Genomic DNA, 27,260 nt, shown 5'->3' on the forward strand with positions numbered 1-27,260 from the left:
GGTGCAGGGTTAGGCGGGGTACATTTTTGGCCAATCACAGCGCAGGATTTGTTGTACAAATATCCAAACCTCACTTATAGGGGCGGTTTCACCGCCCAAAAAACAACAACAAAAATGCGGCCTATCTGATGCACTGTATACCATTATAACAGATCGTGCCTAGATATAAAACTAAAAAGAGATTTTTTTTAGAACATAATATTATATTGCCAATATAAAAGTTTACTATATAAATGTCACAGATCCGAGATGGCAAAGTTCTGCAGGCCTAAACCCAGTCAGATCTGGTTATTATCATTACGCAGCGGGGCGCTGCTCCATGATCTAAAGATCGTCTCAAATGCTAAATGAATACAGGCATTAACAAATCACCACCAATTGTTTGCCAATCAAGGTAAAGCCCCCGAAAATGCCGGTTGGTATGTGTTCCTCGGCCCAGTGGGAATGTGCGTGCAAAGTTTCATGACAATCGGACGCTGCGTTCATAATTTGAGGCATTTTGTTCAAAACAAGCCACTCCTGCAAACTTTAGATGCTAATCTTAGCCAATCAGGATGAAAAATGTGACAGATTTGTGTTGATCACATGACTATAGAGATAATGTGTACCGATTTGTGTTATGTTTGGACAAAATCTGTAGGAGTAATACAGATTTTCACTCCGATCGGTCCAGATATAGGTAAAAACACGAATCGGCCTGTTATAGCGCCACCATAAGGCCGATTTAAAAAATGTAGGGTGCCATTTCTTCCTTGGCCTAGTGGCAATGTGTGTGCAAAGTTTCACTGCAATGGCACGGTGTGTTCATGATTTGAGGCATTTTGTCCACTCACATCAGGATGGAATATGAAAAATAATTTGGTTTAATGACTATAGAGATACTGTGTACAGATTTGCGTGTTTGGACAAAATGTAGCAAAAATCGGCCTCCTGGTGGTGCTATAACAGGACAATGTGAAACATTTGGGGCAGAGGTTCTGCACTGGCAATCGGGGAGTGTGTGTGGACAGTTTCGCTGCTATCGGGCCAACGGTGCTATTCACAGACGGACTGACGGACGGACGGACGGACGGACAGACAGGGTGCAAAACATAGTCTCCGCCAAGAGAGAGAAAGAGGGGGGGGGGGGTTCTACTAATTAAGGTCCCTGCTGTCCTGCAGGAAGCACATACTGGGAAAACAACCCACTGATAAGCAACTGAACTGGCAAAGTGTGTGTGTGTGTGTGTGTGTGTGTGTGTGTGTGTGTGTGTGTGTGTGTGTGTGTGTGTGTGTGTGTGTGTGTGTGTGTGTGTAATTAGTTCCTTGGTGTGACAGAAGGGGTCACACACACACACACACCCCTACACACACACACACACACACACACACACACACACACACACACACACACACACACACACACACACACACACACACACACACACACACACACACACACACACACACACACACACACACACACACACACACACACACACACACACACACACACACACACACACACACCTTGGCCCCTTCCATTATGAGTGGCAGATGATAGAGAGAGGGAGGGCTGTGTGAAGAGGGGGTTTGCTGAAAAAATATGGACAGATGTTCCAAGACAGAGGAGGACCCCAGTTGACACCTAGATGCCCCCGATTCGCAAGCACACACAGATAACACAAATAGACACACTACACACCCGTGCACACACGGAACCTTAGCACACATTACTCCAGCTTTACAGTATCAGAAGTCTTGTGTCTTGCCGTTTATTAATAATGCATGAACGTATCCATGGCTCAGTGGAGGACCAGTGTCTCGGACGGCAGGCCTTAATGAAGCCGAGCGTGTCTGTCTGCCTTCTTCCTCTGCTGCCAAAGTGTCATGAATAAACATCAGCAAGCTAATTAAACTTGGCTGTGGCAACTTTATTCATCAGTAAACAAGCAGCAGATAAGCCTCTCTCATGAGATTTAAAGGAAATCGTGTGGAAGAGCAATATCAGCATCATGACTTTCTGCATGGTGGGTACAGTAGATCAAACATTCTTATGTAAAGTAACCCCCAAATTGATATGTATTCGGCCACAGACTCAATCTGAAAATATTTTGTGCCAGGGATCCCCATGAGAGAACATTTGTGTAATGTTTTTTCAGAATTATTCAAAAATGTTCACAATTTTTCAAAAATTGCAAATGTATATAGGCTTAGTGGTTAAACTGATTTTGATGCTACATTAACACATTTTACGGGGGACCCCTTGGTACCCCCTCAAGAACCCCTGGGGGTCCCTAGACCCAACTTTGAGAACCCCTGCAGTAGATACTGAGTACAGTAAACATCGATATTTTTTATGATTATTTTAGCTGTTGTTAGTCCACCGTATTACCTGGGACAAAAAATTGTCAAATGTAGTCATCATAAATGCCCAAACTTTAACACTCTTGTTTAGTTCTTGTATTGCCTGTTGTTTCTGTCTGCATACTAGTAAATAGTATCAACTTTTTATTTTAACTTTTGTTAACTATGATTTTTTTTTTTCATACCCCCTTTCCCTCAAGTGGCTTTGCCTTTTGCCAGGCCGCCATTGTAAATAAGAATTTGTTATTAATGACTTGCCTGGTTCAATGAACGCTAAAAACTTTCTGTTATGATTTAAGATGGGAAGGGGTGGGGTACATTTGTGTTTATGCAGCAGCATGACATGATGCATGTCTGGGATTGGTTAAATCTGATCCATAGCCAGACGGGGAGCTTATTCCATATACTGGAGGTACGATTGCTCTGCGATTATGAATGTAAAAATATGACATAGTTGTTGTTGACCGATATAATAAAAATATAAAATACAAATATTTGAGAATTTAGGTCCTTCGCCTGCTGTCAGCATGCACAAGATTGGCCTACTGGTATGCAAGATTATCACACACACACACACACACACACACACACACACACACACACACACACACACACACACACACACACACACACACACACACACACACACACACACACACACACACACACACACACACACACACACGGTCAAACAGGGTCTAACGTATGATTTCCTGGAGATAATAAACTGTTTTCAACAAGACTTCAAATCAATCTGCACTTTAAAATGCATTAAAACACACTGACAACATAACTTTGACAAAAAATAGCAATGCAATGATCTGTCCAATCAGATCTCTGCAAGTTGATATTCACTCCAAACTGAAAAGGAATCCAATGGCTTCCTCGAAAATCCAAAAACCACAGTATGGTTTTTATATATTGTTGGCAGTCATGTCAAGTATGTTGTGATTCATAGTCAATGGACTAAACATGCCAGACCACCAGTAGGCCTACTATGGTCCTTTAAAGGATGGAGAATGAACAGCAATGAGAAAGAGTTTGAATAGAGGGTAGAGGAAGTGAGAGTAACAAAAGAGAGGAAGGAGAGTGAGAAGGTGGGATGAGACGCCACATATTTGGCCTCATTATTTGACGAGCTGAAATTCTCACATCGCTTTGTTCAGGGATAGGATTTTACAGAAGCCCCCCTGTGTCAAGAAGGGTTTTTTTTTTCTCCAGTATTTTTTAGGGCCTTTTTTATTTTTTAGGGAGAGAGAGAGACGGGGAGTGACACGCAGCAAAGGTCATCGGGATCGGGATTCGAACCCGTGGCGCGTTGTTAGGCTGCATTAGAGCCTATATATGCCGCTAGGCCAGCGGGCGCCCTGAGGTGTTTTAATCTTGATAAATAAATATGTACTGTTGTGTACAAGAACCTGAGTGCACCATTGATAACTTAAGTCTGAATCAGAGGAGCAGCATGTCTTCTACTAAAAGTCCCCATTCATCAGCTTTAATTTTATAGTATTCCTATTCCAATTTTGTCTGCTCATTTCTTTGTGTCATCACTTCAAATTCCACTTGTTTAATCTGTATCCTGTGTGAGTTCTCTATCCTGATTGGATTAAAGGGTATCCTGATCTGAAAACGCATTTTCTGTTTAATAAAGAGCTGGAGAGACATGGAGACTCCTGTTACTGAACAAACACTCAATACTGTAGCAATGAGTATTATCAGAATATAGAGCCATTTAACCCTTATTTTAACCAACCTTTAATCTAGTATTTCATGCAAAAAAGATAAACAACAGGCTGCCGAAAGATTTTTTAAAATCAATTCTTTAACCACATTAACCCTGGCATCCCTATTTTGGGCATGTCATAATAGGTGAGCCTTTTTTTAAATAGCGTAAATAGCAGATCTATAAGCTACAAACAATGTGTTGCATTGCAACATGTGAGCCTGTAGATTGGCTATTTTTGTCAATGTTGTACGACAAAATAAAGGGCTCGAGTGGTTAAATAAGAATAGAAAAATAGGAGCCGGTATATTGATCTAATCTCTCTGCATCCTGTACTTTTCTCTGCAGCCTGTAACTGTAACCTTCACGCCCGACGCTGTCGTTTTAACATGGAGCTGTACAAACTGTCAGGGAGGAAGAGTGGTGGAGTCTGTCTCAACTGTCGCCACAACACGGCCGGACGCCACTGCCACTACTGCAAGGAGGGTTACTACCGAGATCTGTCCAAGCCCATCTCTCACAGGAAAGCCTGCAAAGGTATGGATTGTGTCTTTTTTCTTTCCGGCATTTCTTTTCGTTTTTTTGTTGTCCGTGACTCACTTTTATTCAGCTGTCACAAGCAGGCAGGCAGTCTTTTCAAAGGTCTGTACAAATCCAGCGATATGATTTGTCGTTTAAAGATGATTTTAGCGATTGTATACAGTACTAGAAATAATAAATAATTCCCCAGAAAGAAAGGGCTTTTCCAAATTTAGATTTTCTTTCTTCTATTCTTAACTAGGTGACCTTCGTCAGTGTATTAGAGCTTTAACTTTTAAATCTGGAAAATGGATTCAATTATTTAAATCACCGCCTTCTAAAACAACAGGTATTGAACCCTAGCATAACCAGTTGAACCCTAGCATCCCTATTCTAAGGGGAACATTAGCCGGGAATAGCCGATCTACAAGCTCACAAAGCTTGTAGATCGGCTATTTTTGGCAAATAGGTATAGATGTAGAGACAGAGAGAAAATAACAGACAAAGTAAAACAAATAAAGTTTAATCTGAACACAATTTTATACAATATAGAGGGGGTCCCTGCTTCATCTCTATCTCAGCTAGGGGGTCCTTGGCCTGAAAAACGTTGAAGACCCCTGAATTAAGGTAATGATAAATGACAGGAAGTAGGAGGGGGACCAAAAAAAAAAAAAAAAAACGCAGACAGGAGACCTTTACATTCCAGAGTTTGTCTCGCCCTCATCTCTCTCTGTCAGCGGAGATGAGTTTTAGGGGTCTGTCAGAATTGTGGCGGGTTGGGGGGCAGGTATGGGTGGACTGGGGTGGGTGGGTGTTCCCTCAATTGACACTGAGTTATTTGGGCTTCGTTTCGAGGCTGGGTTGGGGAGGGGGTGCAGAGCTGACAGGACAAGCAAAACAAACACGCCTCACCTCAAGGTGTGAAGTGATCCTCCGTGCAGGTCAGAGAAGAATGAGTGAAAGGACCGACGCAGAGAGAGGGATGGAAATAAGGAGAGAGGAGGGGTTAAAAGGAAGTGAGGAAGAGAGAGAGAGAGAGGGGCGAGAGCAGTGGTGGAAAGTAACTAAGTACATTTACTCAAGAACTGCACTTAAGTACAATTTCGAGGTACTTCAAATTGACTTGAATATGTACATTTTTCTAATCCTTTATTCTTCTACTACACTACACCTCAGAGGCAAATATTGTATCTTTTAACTCCACTACAATTATTTCACAGCTTTCGTTCATATTTACTGAACGAAAGCAGATGATTACAAAACATACATTCACAGATTAGGCGCTATTGTATACTTTGTCTAGTCAAAAATAGCTGATCTTGCAGCTATTTTCAAATAAGTTTGACAATTTTTAAAAAATCTTAGTACTTTGGCACTTTAACTTAATTTTGATGCCGATACGTTTGTGCATTTACTCAAGTAAAATGTTGAATGCAGGACGTTTACTTAATTGTAACAGGTCTACATTGTGATATTTCTACTTTTACTTAAGTAAAATATCTGAATACTTCTTCCACCACTGGGCGATGAAGGGATGGATGGATAGATAGGGAGAAACACCGGTTAAGAGAAAGAGGCGTATGGGAGGAAGCAAGGAGGGGGATAGGGGTTGTGAGGGGGGGGGGGAGATGGAATGGGGAGAGTCTGTGTGTGTGTGCGTGTGCGTGTGTGTGTGTGTGTGTGTGTGTGTGTGTGTGGGGGGGATGGGGGGGTGGGGGGATACAGCTGAGAGGGTTTAGGGAGGGAAGATAGCCCCACACAGGTGTGCTCTCCTCTCACCACACACTGTGGGGATGGATAGCATGCCATCAGCCCTCACCATGGCTAATAAGGGTCAAAGAATGGAAGAGAGAGAAGGCTGTGTTTTCTCACCTCTGCTATAGCTCGAGGGAAAGATAACAGGAGACGAATCCCTGTGCAAACAAGCCCAGAGACACCTCAGACGTGCTTTGTATGGACTGTGCACATGCACGCGCGAACATACACACGCACGAACATACGCACGCGCGTTTTTTTGTTTATTTTACGAGCACATCTATAGTTTTAGGAATTGACTAGTTTTTGGGGATTATATTATAGTTTGAGTGTTTCCATGTATTATGAGGAAAGCCTTTGATTTATAGAAGCTGAAAAGGATGTAGGATTAAAGAATGCATGACATCAGATATGATTTACAAAATGTGTATTAAAATGTATTAAAAGTCCCACATTGAACAAAGATTCACCAGGTAGTGACCACAGTGCAAACTGAGAGGGAAAACTAAAACTACTGTAAGTTGATTTTACATCCATTTTGTTTTAGTTTGTTGTACATTGTTTTCTTTCTTGTTTTTTTTACTTGTTTTTTTTTAACAAAATAACTTTTTCCCTTTCAGTTTTAGTCTTAGTTTTGGTTAATAACCCTGTCACACACACACGCACGCACGCACGCACACACAGACACAGACACACGCGCAAACGCACGCGCACACTACACACGCACACACCTTTCCAAAACATAGGCTCAAACACACATGCATGCACACACACACTCTCACATGTTAAGACATACCTGCTCCATAAGGAAATGTTAGCTGCTCGCTGACAGCTTAAGCCAGAGTTTTCCCACATCATTCACCAGGAAGTAAATAAATAAACCCACCTACCAGTGGGATTGACACGGCAGGTAAAATATCTGGGGCTGATGTTAGTTTGATTTTATTCAGAGTGTATCCAGTATGTGTATTGTTTTCCCTCAGATTTTGGCAGATAATTTTGATTTATGTCTCTCCTACTTGACAGTATTTTGATGATTAATCTGTTGTTTATTATGTTTATTTGACACGTGTTGCCCCGTTTAATATATCACTTTCACAACCTTTCAAAAACATGCATTTGCTTGCCATGAAGTTATGCTTGGTGCTGCTGTATCAAAACAATTGTCAATCCAGTGGTAAAGGCAAAAAAAATGGCACGGTTTCCATTCAACCTCACTGGATTGCTGACATCCACCCACCATATCCAGCATATCTTTCATTCTCAGCATTAACAAAAATTCATAACAAAAACAGTCATTGGGAAATATCCATAATCCATTTGGTATCTCGTTACTGCATTCATTCACGACACTAACACCTTCTGTGTCTTTTGGCCTCATTCTTCTGTCGACCGGGAATGCAAACAGACATTCATCATCGCAGGACGTTGTGTATCATTAACCCCTATCCTCTGCTACATCCAGCGGGCTCGCTAATTGCAGGGATTTAACCTTTTTCTTTTTTTTTTTGCTCTCGTTTTTACATCCCTTCTCATGTGTCCAAGACTTGATTCTTTCAGCATCCCATAACTCATTTTCATGGGGGTTTGTTTCTCTCATATTGGAAAAGACATATTGCCTGAAGGTCCTGTAGAGTATTATTTTATCCTGGGATTTATAGAGGAATTGTTTTGTCAGATGATTTAAGTTTGTTTACTTGTCCTTCTAGACTGAATACACAGGGCTCTTTAAAACAGCTTCAAAATGTAGAACAGAAAAACACAGTAGCTGTTTTTAATGAGTATACTGTAGCTTTGTGGTGTGTGCTCAAACAAAGCAAAAAAACTCTTTGTTCCTCAAACACGCGTGGGTGAAACCTACTGTAAGAACATTTTATTCATGGGAAATAACAATTTGAATTTGACACTGGGTTTTAAATGTATGACAATGCCATGAAATGTTTCTCCCCAATGGCTAATGTGCCTAATGTTAACTACTGCAAGGCTACATCCGCTTTTGCATTCACAAACATCTGAGTGAATACAAAGTGAATTCTTTTAAAATTCGATTCTTGTTTACTTTGCATATAGCTACTGTAAATAATGGGCAAATCGTTTATTAGTATAGATATTGAAAAACTCCTACTGTCAAAACAATGTTCAAAATATGTACAAAATGCATCGACCATGAATCCCAGGCATCTTGACAATACTGAACAGTACAGTACAGTAAAGAATAGTAGCCTATGTGTCCATTTGTTTACGTGGGGCAGGCTCTGAAAGTTCTCTGCAAAGCTTTTGATAACCAGGCAGTGCTACCAACTTGGAAACTGAAAGGCACTCTGCCTGTTTCATCTTTTTCTTGTTGTGCTTTTTATGCATGTGTCCTCTCTCCTTCCTCACTGTTTGTCCATGCTCTATAACTGCTTGGTGCTCCTACTCATGACTTAGTTATAACTGCTTGGTGGTCCTATTCTCTTGCTAAGGAAAAGTTGGAAAGCTTGAGCAAAGAGCTCACAGTTGTGGTAAACTCTATCTGTGCAACATTGCAGCTTTTGGTAACAATTCCGTTTGTCTTTCAGTATTATTACAATGTAAGCAGCATGTATGTTAACCACGTCTGAAATGTATCTTTATATAACGTATGTGAAGGTGAGATTATTTGGTAGCTTTAAAAAATAAGTGACAATGTCGCTCCCATTGTCATTACTACAAACCTGCATGTATGCATGAACATGCGCATACACACACACACACACACACACACACACACACACACACACACACACACACACACACACACACACACACACACACACACACACACACACACACACACACACACACACACACACACACACACACACAGAACACAGCATCAAATTATGTGATCTCCTTATGCCCTGAACAGAACCATTATGTAAACTCTATCCAGCAACACAATCTACTACAACATACTGTACTACATGTACAGTTTATAGTTATAGTATGGTGGTGACGCTACTCCCACAGGCTCTTATAGTAGAAGTGTGATATTGTGGCCCCGGGCATGGCATGTCACATACTCATTTAGGTAGGGTCCTCCAACTAGGAAACACTATCTCACCCACACAAGGGACAAAATTCTCACAGACTCCGTTACATGCACTATTGCCTCACTCTGAAACCAAAGGGTAAACAGATTTCATCATAATTTATAAAATTGTCAGCTTACCTAAGCGGTTTTGTTCAATTTAATCCCTGAAATTTGCCAGAGTTTATGTCCCCCGACTCGCCACCCCCCCCTCACATAATTATAAGCAAACTCTGTCCAAGTTCTACTGCGGTATTCGATTACATCAAAACAGGCTTACAATAAAGAATCCACAGTAATTACACCAAGCTGACAAATGACATGAAGCATGACCCGTATTCTCGTGCCAATTAAAACATTTTTACAAACTATATTTGGAATGTTACTGGTGAATAAATTAAAGATATGAGAGTGTAATTATATTACAGAGTGCTCTCTCTCTCTCTCTTTCCTAATTAATCACATCACGCAGGGCTTTTCCTATGTCAGATCTACAATATCATAACTCAAGATAATTTAATTAAAACTAATTTCTGCCCATTTGTTCTGCATTGTACATATCACAACAAAGTGACAATGACAGCAATTGGGAAGTTTGGTTATTTATTGAATAATTGGTTATTATTTCCTCCTGTCTATTAAATAGTGCTATTTAGTGAACAGATTTAGGAGCAGAATAACCACTGGAGACACAGGCAGATCACCAGGTTTAAAGTAGTTAACATGGGAGGCCATTACAAGCAAAATGTAGAGCCTGTCCTACTGAGAATGAGCTGTGCCCAGTGGCTAGATTTACACTGTGTAAATGTACAAATCTACAACTCATTCAGTGAGACTGTAAACACAGAGCATGTTTTGTTAGTGTGTTTAACAAAAAACACAACTGAAGCTGCTGAGTAAAATGGTGCAGATTCTTTGGAGTAGAAGTACAGGAACAAACCTACTGAGCTGACTTGATAGAGAAATGCTCAAGTTGATCTTAAACAGGTGATATTGAAGAGGTAAATGACAAACAGATGCTGTGAGGCAGAGGTGGGCAGTCAGGCAGCTCTCTGGGTGGTCTTTGAACACCTTAGCCAGATATTGTAATGTAGAGAACAAACACGATTCTACAAAGATAATTGTATACTGTATGTTTGCACTGATATGTTTAATCAGCTGACTACAGTGATATTCCAATTTGTTTTTCCAATATGTCTCTATGTTTCTGTCTCTCTGACTTAATTTTAAATGGTGACTTGTAATAGAACTGATCTCCCAAGCTCCACCTTCATATCTATAACAATTTGCTATTCATAAAAGGTATAGATACACTATACTGTATACTGAGGCGATTCTCTGAACCTTTGCCAAAGAAAACAATCAAAGTTAAAATAACCAAACCTGTGCAACTTGGCATTGAATCAATGACACTGATTCTACACTCCTTCCGATGCAAATCCTAACATCGGCCATTATATGATTACACCCGATAGTTAAATAATTTGGAACATATTTTTCCACAGAGGTCAATTAGCTTTTGACTCAGCGATGGTCTGATTTGATTAGAATAAAGTTAATAACGTACTACTCACTGCTGCTTACTGCTCAGCATACGTCTTTCATTGACACACAGTTAGCCTTTTTTATTAACAACATATAAACCGTATTCTGTTAGGGATTTGAAAATATTGTTTTTCATGACTTCACTTTTTGTTTTGGGTTTCCAGAGGGTGAGCTGTTTTCAATTAGAATGACACACAAGTATTGCGTTGTGCATAAAATGTCGTTTGTCCAAAGCGTGAATCTTTTTAAGGGGCAAAAGCCCGACTGTCACAGTCGTTGAGAGCTTATTATTTCGAGTAATAAAAACAAAATAATGCAGATAGCAAGGCACCCAGTTTATATTAGATAAACACGTCATTTAGAAAAGCTGTTTATGTGCAAGCGTAACAACCCCATAACCATATCTCTTTCTTTGGTCTCTGCAGATATTTGCGGAGGAGCAGAAACCTAATTATAATAGAACACAGCCTTGGCTAGCCTTGGACACTCTCCAGCAGCCAACAAATTATTCTTATTGGCGCAGAAGGCACAAAAACCAAATAGGGGAGCAAGAGCTCAGACTTCAAACACAGGCTTTATGGTAAACGATTGGCAGCGTTAAAAAATTCTCACATTGTGCAATCTCAGCCTCCTACGAAGCCACTGAAGCAGACCGGCCCGACCGCCTGCCTTTGAAATGCCTTCCACTCTCCCCATTAACCAAAAACAGTCTACATTCTTTAATGTGTGACTCCCAGAGCCAAGTCCTCCTTTTTTTTCAACGTTAGGAACTGACTCTGGGCTACATTCAGAGCCTATCTTAGTAGAAGATCTTCATTTAGGAAAATGACAGGGCTAATGTAATTATATAGGACTAAAGACTAATTTATGTTTTGGCAAAAAAGGCTTATATTGTTAAAATAATGCATTTTCAACTGAAAAAAGGTGTCAACTATTTTTCGGAGCAACGTGCCGCACAGCACTTTTTCGCAGAGGCATGAATTAAGTTTAAGCCCATACCCACAGAATCATAATCACCTCCTCCAAACAAATCCAAAAGGTTCCCCCAGCTCACTTCCTCGCACCTTTTCTCAGCATTGATTCATGAGTGTGGTTTCCTTCAAGTAACCACTTATAACCCTACAGTATATGTACAGTACTTCATTGACTGGGGTCCCCTCCTTTTTTCCCCTCTGTAGCAAATCTCTTTGCCGAATGTTTGCATATTTTTGCAGAATGTTCGTCTATCATGACATGCCCAGAATAGGGTTCATGTGGTTGGGAGGATAACAAAGGGAATAGGACCTCTCTTTCTCTCCTTATCTCCCTGAGCCATCTGAAGGAGCGTCTCCAACCACTTGACTACTGAGTGGAGTGGACACAAACACAAACACTTACACCAGTAAACTCTCACTCGGGCTTCTGCAATTAGTCAGTCGGTCAGTCAGCCGGTCAGTCAGCCGGTCAGTCAGTCAGTCAGTAAATCAGCCCACTTGGCCAGCAAGTTGGCCAATGTGTTAGCAAGCCAAAAAGATGACAGTGAGTGAACTAAGCCAGACCAATTTATCTGCCATTATTTGCCTTTTTTGGCTGACACCGTTATCGGCAATTATGCAGCCGAGGTGTCCTGATTTTTAACCGCTTTCAACCCTATTTTGGGCATGTCGTTATAGAATGAAATGCATTTTTTTTAAAGATCACAACGCAACTTATAGAAAAGCCTTTAAAACGAGGAGGAGATAAAGGAACATCCCACCTGTAGGCCATGTGCTGTGCACCTTGATTTACTGACAGACGAGAGGCTCTGAGTTGTAGTTATTTGGGTAGGAGACACACAACCCCTCACCCCACAGACAACCTGAGCTCTCTGAACCTCCAGCCAGAGATACACGTTGCCCTTTCTTCAGGTTCATTTGACTCTTAGTGGTCCATTTCTATGCGGAACACTCTAGAGGTTACCGTGTAGCCCTAAGTCATGCCAGATTGGTGTGTGCATGGGGGGTGTGCGCACATTTGTGCTCTCTCTCCTACCGTGTCAGACAAAACTATGAAAGCAGAAAGCAATGAAAGCACTGACAGCCACCTAATCATTACACACACTTTAAAGTAGACAGTCTGATAAGAAAGTTGAATGGCCACTGGTTACTCTTCCCTGACATGACGTATGTGCAAGCGAACGTGCGTGCGCGCATGAGTGCACGAGCGTGCACACACACACACACACACACACACGCACGCACGCGCGCGCGTGCACGTACATACATACATACATCAGTTTGTTGACAGGTCGAGATAAGAGCAGCAACTGCAACAGAATCACAGGAAACAGACAATAAAGATAAAGGGGAGAGAGTGAGACTATAGGCTGTATTCTACTGATAGTTACCACTCAAAAGTATAAACAGCTGTCTCAAATGGTTTAGTCCTACACTTCTCCAAAATCACATAAACAGCAAATTTAAAGGATGTAAGGCCGAAGATAATGTGAATAGAAACTCTATTACATTACCGGTTTACAGCGGGTTTTTCACCCCGAGGCCACCTGCAGTGTGCGGTTCCCACAGAGGGCTCATGTCTCCTGACGCAGGCACTGAAACCAAGCGGGAGTCACAGCCGTATCCACTGCACTGTGGGTCAAACTACTACAGTATATCAAATGTTTAAACTGAAAGATCAGATTAAATTAGGCACAACGTAATAAAAATACATCACGCTGTCATCTATATTTGGATTACTAGACTATTAGCCTAATTTATTTTACACAATTGCACCATTGTGGATATCATTAAGTCCCATCTAAAGTATTGAACCTGAATAACGAGAAAGCTAAACTATCCATTTAAAAAGTTCAAATATTTACAACTCGGGCAGACCGCTCAGTTCTGCTCTTAGGTTAGTGAATAGCATCCATATCGATGGCGTCATTTGGCCTGCAGGGCTGAAGAACCTTGACAACGGCGTTCCCAGCGTGGTCAGATACAACAGGCCTAACCACTAAGTACACTCACAAACCACAAACGACATCATTCAACCGGGCCTTTGAAGGCTTTCACAGCGACAAGTGACACGGCACAGGGAGAGAGAGAAGGCAGACCGGGCCCTGCCTCCAGGCTCAAAGCATGCTTTGCCACGGCATACGCATAATACAACACATATGATTTGAGTGACATATTTGTAGTTGTATTAATTTGGCAACAGTATTAGCTTAAAAAAAGGGTACACCGTAAAATTGCTCATTTAACTCTGAGAGTGTACAAATGTAACCACAGGGTCCATTTGGTTACATTTGTAAATGCTCAGAGTTACAAATGGATACCTCTACACTGAATATTTTAGCGTGTAGATATGTCAATGGAAAGTTCTGTTTTGTATTAGAGTAACATAATTTACTGTACATTTTGTGTGGCTCACTATTAATTCACACACCTCTGTGCCAGAGTAGACATACTGTACATAAAAATCAATACATCGAAGTAGATCAAAAGGAAAGGCTCTCAAATAACTGTTATTCAACATTGATTTTCGAGTCTGACAGAGGGGTTTGGGTTTGAAATGAATTAGGGGCTTGGATTGGGGGGGGGGGGAGGCAATTGGAAAATGATTACATTCCTGAAGCATATGTGTTCGATAGACCCCCCAGTTTGTGAGGAAGTGTGACAGACATTTTGGGATCGCGTTCAAAGCGCCGCATTAATCAGAAACAGCCAATTAGGATTATCCTTCCTTATTTGATCATTTGGTAAACATGCACAACCCCAGCCCTGGCACACCAACTTTCATACAGTGGACACTGCACACATACTGTATGCGTGCGTGCGCACACACACGCACGCACGCACACACACGCACACACACACACACACACACACACTCACACTCCTGTCCTGAAATTACGATCCACTTGATCTACCTCTGTGAATCAATTCCAAGGACATAAGGTGATGGAGAGCTCGGGAGTCTTAGAGTTATTAATGCCAGATTTTCAAGAAATGTCTCTTGTACATGTACAGTATATTCAGGATGGAATGTCAACTGTTGGGGTGTTTTTTCAGCGTTTTTGTGAGCTTGTGACATCATATGGACCCAAGTAAGTTCTGTCTCTCTATGCACATGCAGCTTCACCTGTCCCTGAACACTCTCCTTTCTAACTCTGTTATTGTTTCCACCACCACTTTCGTGTTCTCACCTGTACTCTCTTTAATCGTATCTGTGTTTGTGTCTTCCCATGTGTGTGTGTGTGTTTGTGTTTGTGTCACCACTCACTATGCCTCTCTTTCTTCCTGTTTCCTCACAGCATGTGATTGCCATCCCGTGGGCGCTGCTGGCAAAACCTGTAACCACACCACGGGCCAATGTCCTTGTAAAGACGGCGTGACTGGTATCACGTGCAACCGCTGCGCTAAAGGCTACCAGCAGAGCCGCTCGCCCATTGCCCCCTGCATAAGTACGTGGAAGCAGTCTTTGTCCATGCAATATATTACATATAAACTGTATATACTCATCTGATACCCCACAAAAACCCTCAAGAGTAAAATATCATCTGGGATAAGGACACTTTCTTACACACGCACACACATATACAAGAATACACTCAGACCTGCCTTAGATGAAACACACCCAGATATACACTGCAAACAGCAGATAAAGTCATCCACTGGGTTTGCATCTTTTCTCCTCCATTGCTTTTCCTCAGACAAGCGCTTCGTGTCTGACTGTGTGTAGTCTGACCAGTAAATGTATCTTAAACAAATACACCATTTAATTGAGCCCCCCAGGTTATATACTCTGCCACAGATTTCTCAATTTGTCGACAGGTTCAAGCCCCATAAATCTACAGAGTAAAGCCTGTGCCCAGAACACTGTTCGCACCCATCACCTCTAAACCCTGACGGATCTAAAATTAAACCACATGAAGCTTAGGTTGCACAGTGTAACTGGTAAAACAGTCTTTTTCCTCAAGGTACGACGTTCCCACCATCCATTTAGAAGTCAAGCAACCCTCCTCGGAAGTGCAGTCAAAAATCACCTTCCTGTACACAGTGAAATCCTGAGTGTTAACATAACTCTGATAGAGTACAAATGGAACCACATGGACCACATTTTTACGGTGTGATTGGTGAAGTAATGCACTATTTCAGTGCCTGAAGACAGGAGCTGAACTAAAGCATTCAAGATTTTTAGATTTTTACTGTAGCATCCCATACGAGTAGAGCAGAGAGTGGTTTATGCCGATGGCGACTGTAGAACCATGAACCACAAAGCCTGGCCTTTAATTGGCTCTTTGTTGCCTTCTCAAAACAACATGTCTTAATTGCTGCTTTTGTCAATATAATTAGATGCTGGGGGATTAAATAGGCTATTATAGGCTTGGCTGAATTCCAACAAAGGGATGAATTAAATATACTTATTGGATATTGGATATCTTTGATTTTCCTGGGAAAGTCACATAAGAACGGAGGTGTTACACAGGCAGAGATCCCTGAGAGATGAAGTTCAAGTCCCTGGAGTTCCTCTCAGCATCACTCGGTAATCTAGTTTCGTTTTTTAACAGCCCTCCAATGGGCCTTGCCAAGTTGAATTCCGACAATGAGTCATAGTATATCTCTGACTTCATATATACCTTCCAGCACTGTGTGAGCCATAAATCCACGAGTCAATCCTGAGAAACTGGCTCATTATTTGAACTGGCACGCGTTTGGAGGCCGAATACTGATTTGCGACGGAGGATGGGCGGGATGGTTGACAATGACATCGAAAATCAAGACTTCAGTGAAGCGACCCCTGGGCCCCCAGGCGCCATTGTTTTGGCAGCGATTGTTATTCTTGTCATTACGCAGACCAGTTCTTCATGTGAAAAAGCCCGATTCTATCCACAATCAACAATGGGCACGTGTGTGATTACGGCTTGGAACGGTTTTGATTTATGGCGGATGAACTACATACATCCATATGTGCCGTATGTTCAGGATGGAACCAAAGAGGCCCTTTTCCCAAACTGGCTGAAAAAGCCAGATCTATTTTTGATCAAAAGACTTGATTCTTTCTTTCTGCCTTAATACACAAACTCTTGAACTGTGCAAACAAGCAAAGCCTTCACAACTTCGCCAAACTTTACTCAGCGCTGTGCACCTCTTTATTGTGTATATGTGTGTCTTTGGTATGTCTTTGTGTTGCCGTCTTTTGTCCTTGCATACCCCCCTTCGCCACTCTTGCACAAACCTTCTGGTGGGCTCTTATCTCCCCTGTCTATAGTAACAAAAATGCATTGTGTGTTTTGTATCTTCTGTTTTGCCGCCATGCTCCTTTGGAGATCAGAGGAGAATATCTTCGTGCATGGCTTCTCTTAGTGTCAACTTCCTACCAATGTGTGACTACAACACAGAGTATGAAGGAGGGCTGAGAGAATCAAGTCTTGGGACATCAAAACCACCGACACTTCTTTTATCGTTTTTTTGCATAACAGGTGTACGGAGTGTGAAATATAAATATATATGTATGAATGAAACGGTTACATATTTCATACCCCTTTGCCCCTTTTGATTTTTTATCTCCCAGATACATCTCCACCTGGGAGAATAAAGACCCTGTTGTACTTACAGCTGTGAGGGACATTGTAACTGTAGTGGCAGATTCACAGAAACCAGAAAAGAGTTTATATCAACACGAAGAGCTTGTCTGCTGGAAAAACTAAAATAACAGCACTTTTCACCTGCAGCACATGGCCCGGAACATTACATATTCCCTCTCATACACTTATTTCCTTTTATCTCAAATGTGCATACACTATAGGCTACTGTACTTTCATATAAAGATTTTTCTACGTGGCAATTTTGATGTGGCTGTTCATTCACTATAATAGAACTGACTTGTGTTTGTCTGTTATTTTTTTCCGATGAGAGCAGAGATTCCAGTCGCTCCTCCTACGACCACAGCTAGCAGTACGGAGGAACCGTCAGGTGAGTACACCCACAGCTATCCACCTCATATTTCGTGTCGTATTTGTGTCCTGCAAATATGAGTTAGTTTACGTGCTAGTTCTTAATCAGCAATGTAATATACAACAAAGGCCATATACTGGCTGATGCGCATCGTGTCTTGAGGCAAAACAGTGAGGATACAGTGGAAATCCGTACAGTATTTATAAGTTTGGGCTCATGGGAAGTTCTCACACAGATATTTTTCACAAGTGTAAGAACTGACTGAGTACACAGTAAATTGGATCCCTCTAGCCTTCCCCCTTCTTATTAGGAGTTCATGAATATTAAATCAATTAGTGGCGGCCCTGGGATAAGCCTCCTTTAATCTCTCATACTTGAGCCAATTAATTTGTCTAACTGTAGCGCAGTGGGGTGTTTGTGTAGACCACAGCATGGGGGCCTAGTTTACTTGAATTACTGATTTTTTATCTATCCTGTCTGTCTGTCTGTATATCTCATCTCTGGTGCAGAGTGGGGGATTCTACTGTAAAAGTTGGCATTCTACGCTAAGGGTTAAGGGAACTTAGATGATGCAGTAACATTTTTACTCTCTCCCCTTCCAAATTACACACTGACAGCTACACGCAGCTGCTGACAAAATGAAGCACTGGGGCAGTATTATCCATCTAATCTATGGTATATTCCGAGTCAATTAACATCATTTAAAATTATATTAAGATGACCAGTGCATAGAGGCATCTCATTTTCTTTTAATTGCTGGTATGAAGTAAGATGTTTGGGTTGGCAACGTTTATAACTAAATGAAAACAGTGTAAGTTGTTTACATCAGATTCTGTGTATTTGAAAGTCAGTTATTTAGATTTAGATATGCTGACATATAGGACAAAAAACAAAAACACATCAGACATGCCACATATGGGCTAAGTGACTCCTCAAATTCCACTGGAATGCGCAACATAGGTTGCATATTTGGTCCTTTGGCCTCGTGGTGGAAAAAGTTAAGTCATCTAGCTGGTAGCTACTTCACTCTGTGCCTTCCAAGTAAACACAGGAGGCCTAGACTAGTGTGTGTGTGTGTGTGTGTGTGTGTGTGTGTGTGTGTGCGCGCGCATGCACGCACGCACTTGGCCGCACGCACATGCAAACCTAGCATGCAAGAAGCTCCGGCAGCTGTTGTGCGACTCTCTAATGCCTCCTTGACAGCTCCGATTGACAGCACAGTCAGGGAACCGCTGGTCCCCAACTCTCCTCCACCTCCTTCTATTCTCTTTCAATCTCTATTCTCTCTCCTCCAACCTTTTCGTCTCCCCCTGTTTCACGCTTTGTCTTCATATTGCACTGTGGGTGGTGTGCTGTAACAATATCTGGAGTTTCTCTGTACCCTCCTTGTCAGGAATGTGTCCACTTTCTGGGGCGTAGGAAATTTTCTCCGCCTTTCTGGGGGAATTCTTGGTAACTGAGTGAATGCCCCCGGTCGCCCTATCACCTTGAGCAAATGAACAAATGCAAAGCAGACCTAAAAGTGTATGCATTCCTTCTTATGCTATGTGATTAAAATATCCAACTCTCGTAACTACTGAAGACATTAGAAACTTCATTATGAGTGACGTGCTGTTCTTCTTTTGGGGGGTCCTGGGATGCCCAGAGGTTCTTGAGGGGGTTCCAGGGGGTCCCCAGCAAAACATACAGTATCAAAATCAGTTTTAATCACTAAGCATATTTTCCACTTAAGCTATGAATATATATATACATTTTAAAGGGGAAATGTTTGACTCAAATCTTTGCTACCACTGATATTATAGCAACAAAATATTTTCAGAAAACTGTTAAGATTTAGAAGATATTTGTAGATGTGTTCCTGGATTGAATGGGTTGAGAGCCACTGGATTAAACCATATCATTGAACCAAAGTAAACATTCATGGGGAAACTGTAATGACAGTGGCCGTGCAGCTATAGCAATAAGTAATCTAATCACAACCAAGAGCTCTGCCATTTCCCCCCAGTTACTCGCTCTGCCCGGAGAAGAAGACCCGACATCACTCAGAATGCAAAGTGCTGCACCTTGATGGACACATCAAGGGTCACGTCAGATTTTTAGGGGCAGCTATGGGGTCCCCACGGACCACCCAGGCTTGAGGCCCATGCAGAGGATGCATACATTACATTACTGGATCTCCTCAGAGGGTCCCGGAGCAAAAACCCAACTCTCTCTAGACAACATGGTATTTGAACAGCTATGATCTCATCCAATATGGGATTGCAAACAGATGTTGGTCCTCTTATCAGGGCATCGTCCTATACTTGGAGCATTCTTCTCCTCAGCCTAAAGTAACAGGCTGTCCCATGTTTGTAAAGCAAGAGATAGCGGAGAGGTTGGGAGAGATCTAGAAGAAGACCATGATAATGCTGGTGACAATGATGATGAAGGTTAGAATAAAAGGAAGAAGAACAAAAGGGAAAAGAAGACAACGATGACAGTTGGGAAGACAAATAAGAATGAGAACAGGAGAACAGAAGGTTAATGGGATGTTAACCGAGGATGGTCTTCCTCCAATAAAGCAATAGTGAACAGAATGATGTATAAATTATGGTATAACCGAGAAACAGAGACATACAGGGAAAATATGTATCGTAAAAAAAAAAAGCATGAGAAAACAGATTGAACCACATTATTGAGTGTGGAGATGACGGGGGGGGGGGGGGGGGCCGACAGCTGTGAGGCAGGTGGCCTCCCTGTGTCTCAGTTGGGGTGGGGGGGGCGGGGCGGGGGAAGGGGGGTGAGTGAATGGAGGGTCTGGTGGGTTTCTTTCTGGGGGGGGGGGGGGTCAAACTGAGTGGATATTAATTTGTCTCTTGCATTGAACCCCCCCCCCCCCGCTCCCCAAAACCCCCTGACCGCCCCATGGACACAGACAGGGCTTGGAATGCATGGCGAATACCTTGGATGGCGCGGCCCAGACAAAACACATATTGTGCTGGTAGGTCACGGATGGTGTGAGTCGCCACTCCCACGGGTCGTGACAGAGATGTCTGCATGGTAACGCAATGTGGGGATTAACCACCGATGACCTGCGCTGGTCGGCCTGCCCAGTCAGGATATATACAGACCGCAGAAATAACTAATGATAATGGGGAGGGACTGCGGTGACGATGATGTGGATGATAAGCCTCTGTTGTGTCTGTGTGTGTGTGAGTGTGAGTGTGAGTGTGAGGGTGTGTGTGTGTGTGTGTGTGTGGGCGCGAGCACACGCTATGTGTGTGTGTGTGTCTGTCTGGGCCTGGAAGTGATCAGAATTTGCGGTGGGACCCCTCCTTCCTTCCTTAGAATTTTTTGGACGCGAGTCTCGCTCCACACGCCCTGTTTTTTAGAAGCCGGCGGTGCCTCCTCTGTGCTTCAAGCCGGATTCATACTTGGACGTGTGCCGGTGTTCCACACCAAAAACATTGGCGATCTACAAGCTCACAACGTGTTGCGCTGCGACGCGCTGTGAGCTTGCAGATCGGCCATTTTCAGTGCAAGACGCGATGTATAAATCATGCGTCAGCGCCATGTCATCCAGTGAGTCTTGTGGCCCATCTTGAAGTTAGTGTGACGAGAGAGAGAGAGAGAGAGAGAGGGAGAGAGAGAGAGAAATTAAGAGAAATTATAAATGAAGAGAAAGAGACAGCGAATTTTCAGAAAGAAAGAATAAAAAAAACATCACTGTACAGAGTTTATCACTGATAGAAGAAAGCGTTTGCATTTGATTTACTTCCTGGCGTTCACACAGCTCTTGGCAGTTCTTCACCTCCTCTCTCTCTGCTCCGTGTGTCTATGGGTTGGTAATAGTCAGCAGGAGTGTCCAATGTCTCTCCGCTGAAACTCATCAGTTACAGTAATGGGAGGTGAACCCAGCCAACAGAGGACTGGTGCCATACCACCCAAAGCCACATAACCTCCCCCAGCACATCAGGTCATACATCATCGTACGCAGTCATGCTCTGGTCGGCCGCTCCACTACTCAGCCTTTTTTTATCCCCGCGGATTGAAAACAAACCTCCTTTTCACTCAATACAATACAACCAGAGGGAGTGAGAGAGAAGGGGGTGGTGGGACTATACTCTAGTACCTCTCTCTCTCTCTCTCTCTCTCGTTTCCTCTCCCTTTCTCTCTGCTGGACAAGGCCCAGATACAGCGCTCTCGTCCCAGCAGCCCAGGGCAGAGGAGAACAGAACAAGAACAGTACAGAGCAGAGTAGAGCGGCACACTGGGCTCTCTAATCTAATTACATGCTTTATTTGCTGCAATTTGTTTCTCAATCAGTCTGGCTCAGCAAGGAAAAAGCCCTCCTCCTGGGCTCCATATTCACACCTCCTTGTACCAGTTGCCCTGCTGCCGCCTCTCTGTCGGCTTCACGTCTGGCCAGTAATAACAGGAGAGGCATCAGTGATCCTGCCTATTGCTCTAACGTAGAGGAAAGTTGCCCTTTGATTTGTGAACACATTTATCTTACTGTAGGAAAAAACCCTACTCTGTCAAGTTTTCGCTGTTGAAGCAAACTCCTTGCCATCTATGGCATGACTAAAAGATAATTCTACCTCTTTATTTTACTTGATAAGAAATCATAAATAAAGAATAAATGAGAGACAGTAAAGGGAAATTAAAACCCCACTTCAGAATTTGATAGATTGTATGCGTTATAAATAAACACAAAAAGTAAATAAACCTGACGCCAGGAATCTGGTAGCTTTTTTTTGCTGTCTCTATTCAACTTAAAACACAGGCCTATGGTTTAACACACACTGCTTATAAGATTGCTTAAGAAAAAAGTTCTGCACTCTATCGTAGCGTGGAGGCGGTTACACGGCAGCGGTACCGTACGCATCTCAAGTGGAAACGATTAAAGCTTCAAATGGCTGTGCAGGACTACTTTGATACGGGGAGGCAAAGGTCCACCTCTCAGTTACTTCTTCTCAAACCTCTGAAATAACACCACACAAAAAACACCGGTAACTACATCTACTTGTGGAATATGCAAAGCACACTTTCAGCTCCAGAGATACCACGCCGTCCCCACTTCCCCTGCTTGTAGCCTATGTGCGCACAAAGGGAACATTTGTCCTCGCGGTAGGGGACCGCCGTGTCCTAAATGGAGATCTTCGGGGTACTCTCAGCAGGACCCTGGGCTGCCGTCTCAGGGGTACACTAATGGGGAACGAGAGGCTATCAAAAGGGAGTATTACTATGGCATCAAGGGGGGGTTATGAGAAAACAAAGGCGCCTTTCCGCGATGCCCCCTCCTCTGTTATTTACATGGTAATCAGACACAGTAGATATACATATACTCCTTCGTTTCATTTACTTTACCGTCGGCACCAGCTTTGGCCTTTTTTGGCTAATGTTTGTGTTTTTTTTACTTGATATCATCCTCTCCTCTGTTCCTCGTCACACACCCCTCTCTAAACCGACTCTTCTTTTTCTATGAACCCTTCCATGCCTTTGCATCTCTCTACTAGTATCCATTCTCCAGCCTAGCTGCCTCCCTTTTTTCGGGTGCATTTTTCCTTGTCGCGGTGTTCCCCGGGCAACCTCATTCACACACAGCATAAAAGGAGACTAAAGGCATGGAGCGGAGATCTGCTCACAACAATGAAGTTTGTTCATATTCACGCTGACTGAAAGCTTCAATTTTCCCTCTATCACAGGATCATCCCTCTCCACTCGCTCTATAGTCTACACGACATCCAGCAATACTTCCCTCCTAGCGTTCTTTCTCACTTTCATCCTGGTGGCCCTATTTTGGGCGTTTCATTATAATAGGCAAAAGTTTTCGATAAAAATGTTTTCCATAAAATGTCAAAAGATTTCAAACATTGCTTCAAACAATCAAAAAATGACAAAACAATATTAAAATAAAACGATGGTGGTCTATAAGCTCACAGCTTATGTAGAAGTATATGGAGCCTAATTTGTCAAAATATTAAATTAAATAAACAGTACCATAGATCCAATTTGTGGGGGCGAACGCTAGGGAAGGATTTGTATTTTTCCTCCACGATGTTTGCCTCACGTCACACACACTGACTCACACTGTGAGAGCCACGGCTGGCACTGTGACAGCGGAGCACAAGTTAGGGCAGTCGCTGAAGCCCTTTAAGCTCTCAGGGTTGCAGGGGTTAAAACCAGTAAAGTGGTGCTAGGGATAAACTGTAGTCAACTGCACATCCCCATAATCCATCATAAAAAATGAATGAAAAAAAATTATGGCACACGTACCGTACATGGATCTGGTGAACACAAAGTGTGTCTGTGTGTGTGTGTGCATGCGTGCGTGCCGGACCTTGGCAAGAATGGTTTGCAATATCTATAAAAACACATAAAACAGAAGATTTATATTGTCTGGCAAATGATATGACCACTTATGAGGTTTTTGAACTATCTTGAAAGATAACTCTATTTTTGCACAGGCAACTCGTACAGTACAGTTATATATACACTGTATGTGTCCATGCATGTGCGTGCCGTGCGTTCTTACGGTATACACGTGCACATGTGCATGCACTGATGTACAGTATGTTGAGCAAAGCACCTTTCCGTGACTCTCTAGACTTACAGCAGAAGGCCAGGCAAGTAATTTGAGCAAAACTTGATGGTGCCTGCGTGAGGTATTTATTTGTTCATGGCCACGGAGTGGACACCCCCCCCCCCCCTCTGCGTGACACTTCATGGATGGCTAATTTTTTCTTTCCTGACCTCCCTTTGTGTGTCAGTGACCCCCTTCTCCTCCCCCCAGCACATCAGCACATCGTAGTTTGCCAACCCCTGCCCCGCTTGCCCCCTTTTCCGCACGGCAATAAATGCAAAAAAGCTTGACACAGCCCTTGGAGGGGCCTTAAAGGAATCCGGTTTTTCTTATTTTTTTGAGGCACTGATTTGACAAGAGAGGGGAGGGCTGGATGGAGTGCTAGTGGGGGATAGTATATAGGCCTTAATCAGTCCCACAGTGCAACGTTGACATGGAATGGGTGGTGGGTGGGTGGCTGGGTTGGATGGATGGATGGGGGTGGTATAAGCTGTGGGTGGGTAGGTAATTTGTATGGTTCTCAAAACCTCTTGGTGGTACCATGAGCTCAGTGCAGAGGTCCTTACCATCAGGGACAGGGGTTGTAGACAGGGTCAGGGGGTCTTAAGGAGAGCTACACCCCCACAGCAAACAGCACGCACGCACCCACGCACATGTATGCACACACACACACACACACACACACACACCCCCACACACACACACACACACACACACCTATTGTCTGCTCTTTTCTATAGGGCTGTAGTCATCGTAATGCGGCCGTGCAACAATTCCTATCAGACAAAACAATGGGACCAGACAGATGCGTATCAGCCCGGGCAGCCCAAAGATTGTTCAAGAGCCGTGCTGCAATAACTATTAAGGGTGATTTATATACATAGTTGCACGCTGGTGTCTCACACCGAAAATAGCCTATCTACAAGCTCACAATGTGTCGGCCTGCTGTGACACGTTGTGCGCTTGTAGATCAGCTATTATCGTGCGAGACACTGGCATGCAACTATTTATAAATCAGGCATTATCGTGCTCTGAAACACATTTCACAATATCCCTCCGATTGTCTTCTCTCCACCTGCTCCATTCACCTTCTTATCAACTATCTCTTCTCTTACCCCCCCTCTCCAACCTCTCCTTCTCACAGACTGTGAATCCTACTGCAAGGCCTCCAAGGGAAAACTGAAGATCAACATGAAGAAATATTGCAAGAAAGACTATGGTGAGTGAAGAAATGCAATATGCTGATTTACATTTTTGATCGTTGTGCTGAAGCTGAAGAAGAAAAAACTATTCTGCAGGTTTTGTAAAGTTGTGACAGGAAGCATAGTTTGAAATATGTTTAGATGAATAAATGAGAAGACCAATTTAATGATGACAGCTACTGTATAAAGTAGTGGTTCCAAATCAATACAAAAAAATATATATTTTTCAAAAGATTTTAAAATGTCTAAATCACAATTATTCCTACATTTTCTAAATCAAATTCCCTATATATATTTTTTGAAATATCAAAGATAGCAGATTTGCAAGCTCACAACAAGCTTCTGAGCTTGTAGATCTGCTATTTCCATTGGTTATGAAATAGGGCTTAAGTGGTTAATTCATAATGTATTTTTGTAATTTTGGGTCCCGAACTTGGGAACCCCTGCTCTAATGAGTATCCTGCTAAGCTATGAGGAGATACCCTTCTCAACAGGCCAAACATTACAGACAACATTACACTGAAAAACAGACTAAGTAGTATACTCTCCAAAATTATAATAATTACAAAAGGGACTTGTCCACTTGATTCTATGTATGCATTGTATCTAGGCACAACACATGAACTTGTTAAAAATCAAACAAAAAAGTTGATTTCTAATGATTCATCCATCTTCTACCATGTCCAGTCTAACCCAGCGTGTTGCTGCAGTCCTTAGTACGGCATCTATATAGTTTTCAGTAGAAGCGCTCGTACTGACAGCTTACTCCGGCTTTCCTTGGACAGAGACAAAGCATCAAACAGAGTGATGGGGGCGGGTGTGGGGGGGGGGCAGGTGGAGCATAGAGAGACTTATAGGCCGAGGAGTGGGGTATCTCCTTGATTGACAGCCCAGCGGGCATTTAGGACCAAAGCGGATAAGGTAAAGTCAGTGTGACGGACAGTAGGTGATCTCCAAGAGGTCCTCATTAAGCCCCCCCACTGACACACACACACACACACACACACACACACACACACACACACACACACACACACACACACACACACACACACACACACACACACACACACACACACACACACACACACACACACACACACACACACACACACACACACACACACACAGCATTCCTGTGAGCGTCCGTCCACTGTGGTCCATTCAAGGTGTGGATGAGACGTGTGACCTCTCCCCTCTTCCATCCCTCCTCCTCCGATCCCTCCATCCCCCTCTTCTTCCATGATTGAAGTTATAGGCTCTGTTGAACCGGTCAACCAAGCACTAGCATCCTGCAGCATACCTCAGCAGCTTGACTGACAGGCCGGCCCATTGTTCCGTTTGGATTTAGGGAGTTAGGGGGTCGACTTCAACACCTCCTCCTCTCCCACACACCCCTAACCTTCCACCCCAACAAACCCTCCCTACTTAATGTGTATAAAAATACACACGTCCTTTAACAAAACGGAAAATGCATCTATTTTGGTTTGGTTTTAGTTTGGAAGCCGGTCACAGGGTATTTCAATCCTGAATTATGGATGTCCAGTGACAATTGGGGGGGGGGGGGGGGGGGGGAGCCCAAGACTATCTTAGATACGAAAGGAAAAGTCAGACTCGATAAAATACATCTATGATA

At 42.9% G+C, this 27,260-nt stretch overlaps 1 protein-coding gene across 2 annotated transcripts in view; it reads left to right on the forward strand.

The window, feature by feature from the left end:
- The window catches only part of LOC308074703 (netrin-1), a 76,502-nt gene that overhangs the window by 43,517 nt on the left and 5,725 nt on the right, over nt 1-27,260 (forward strand). The window contains exons 3-6 of one of the 2 annotated variants that reach the window (XM_080414208.1): nt 4,418-4,606; nt 15,214-15,363; nt 17,822-17,875; nt 25,567-25,641. In XM_080414208.1, coding sequence (XP_080270334.1) covers nt 4,418-4,606; nt 15,214-15,363; nt 17,822-17,875; nt 25,567-25,641 — 468 coding nt within the window. The remainder of the gene's footprint in view (nt 1-4,417; nt 4,607-15,213; nt 15,364-17,821; nt 17,876-25,566; nt 25,642-27,260) is intronic. The other variant, XM_080414209.1, reaches the window with a different exon arrangement.

Source organism: Gymnoscopelus braueri, assembly GCF_963280865.1.
Source record: "Gymnoscopelus braueri genome assembly, chromosome: 2".
Classification (NCBI taxonomy): Eukaryota; Metazoa; Chordata; class Actinopteri; order Myctophiformes; family Myctophidae; genus Gymnoscopelus; species Gymnoscopelus braueri.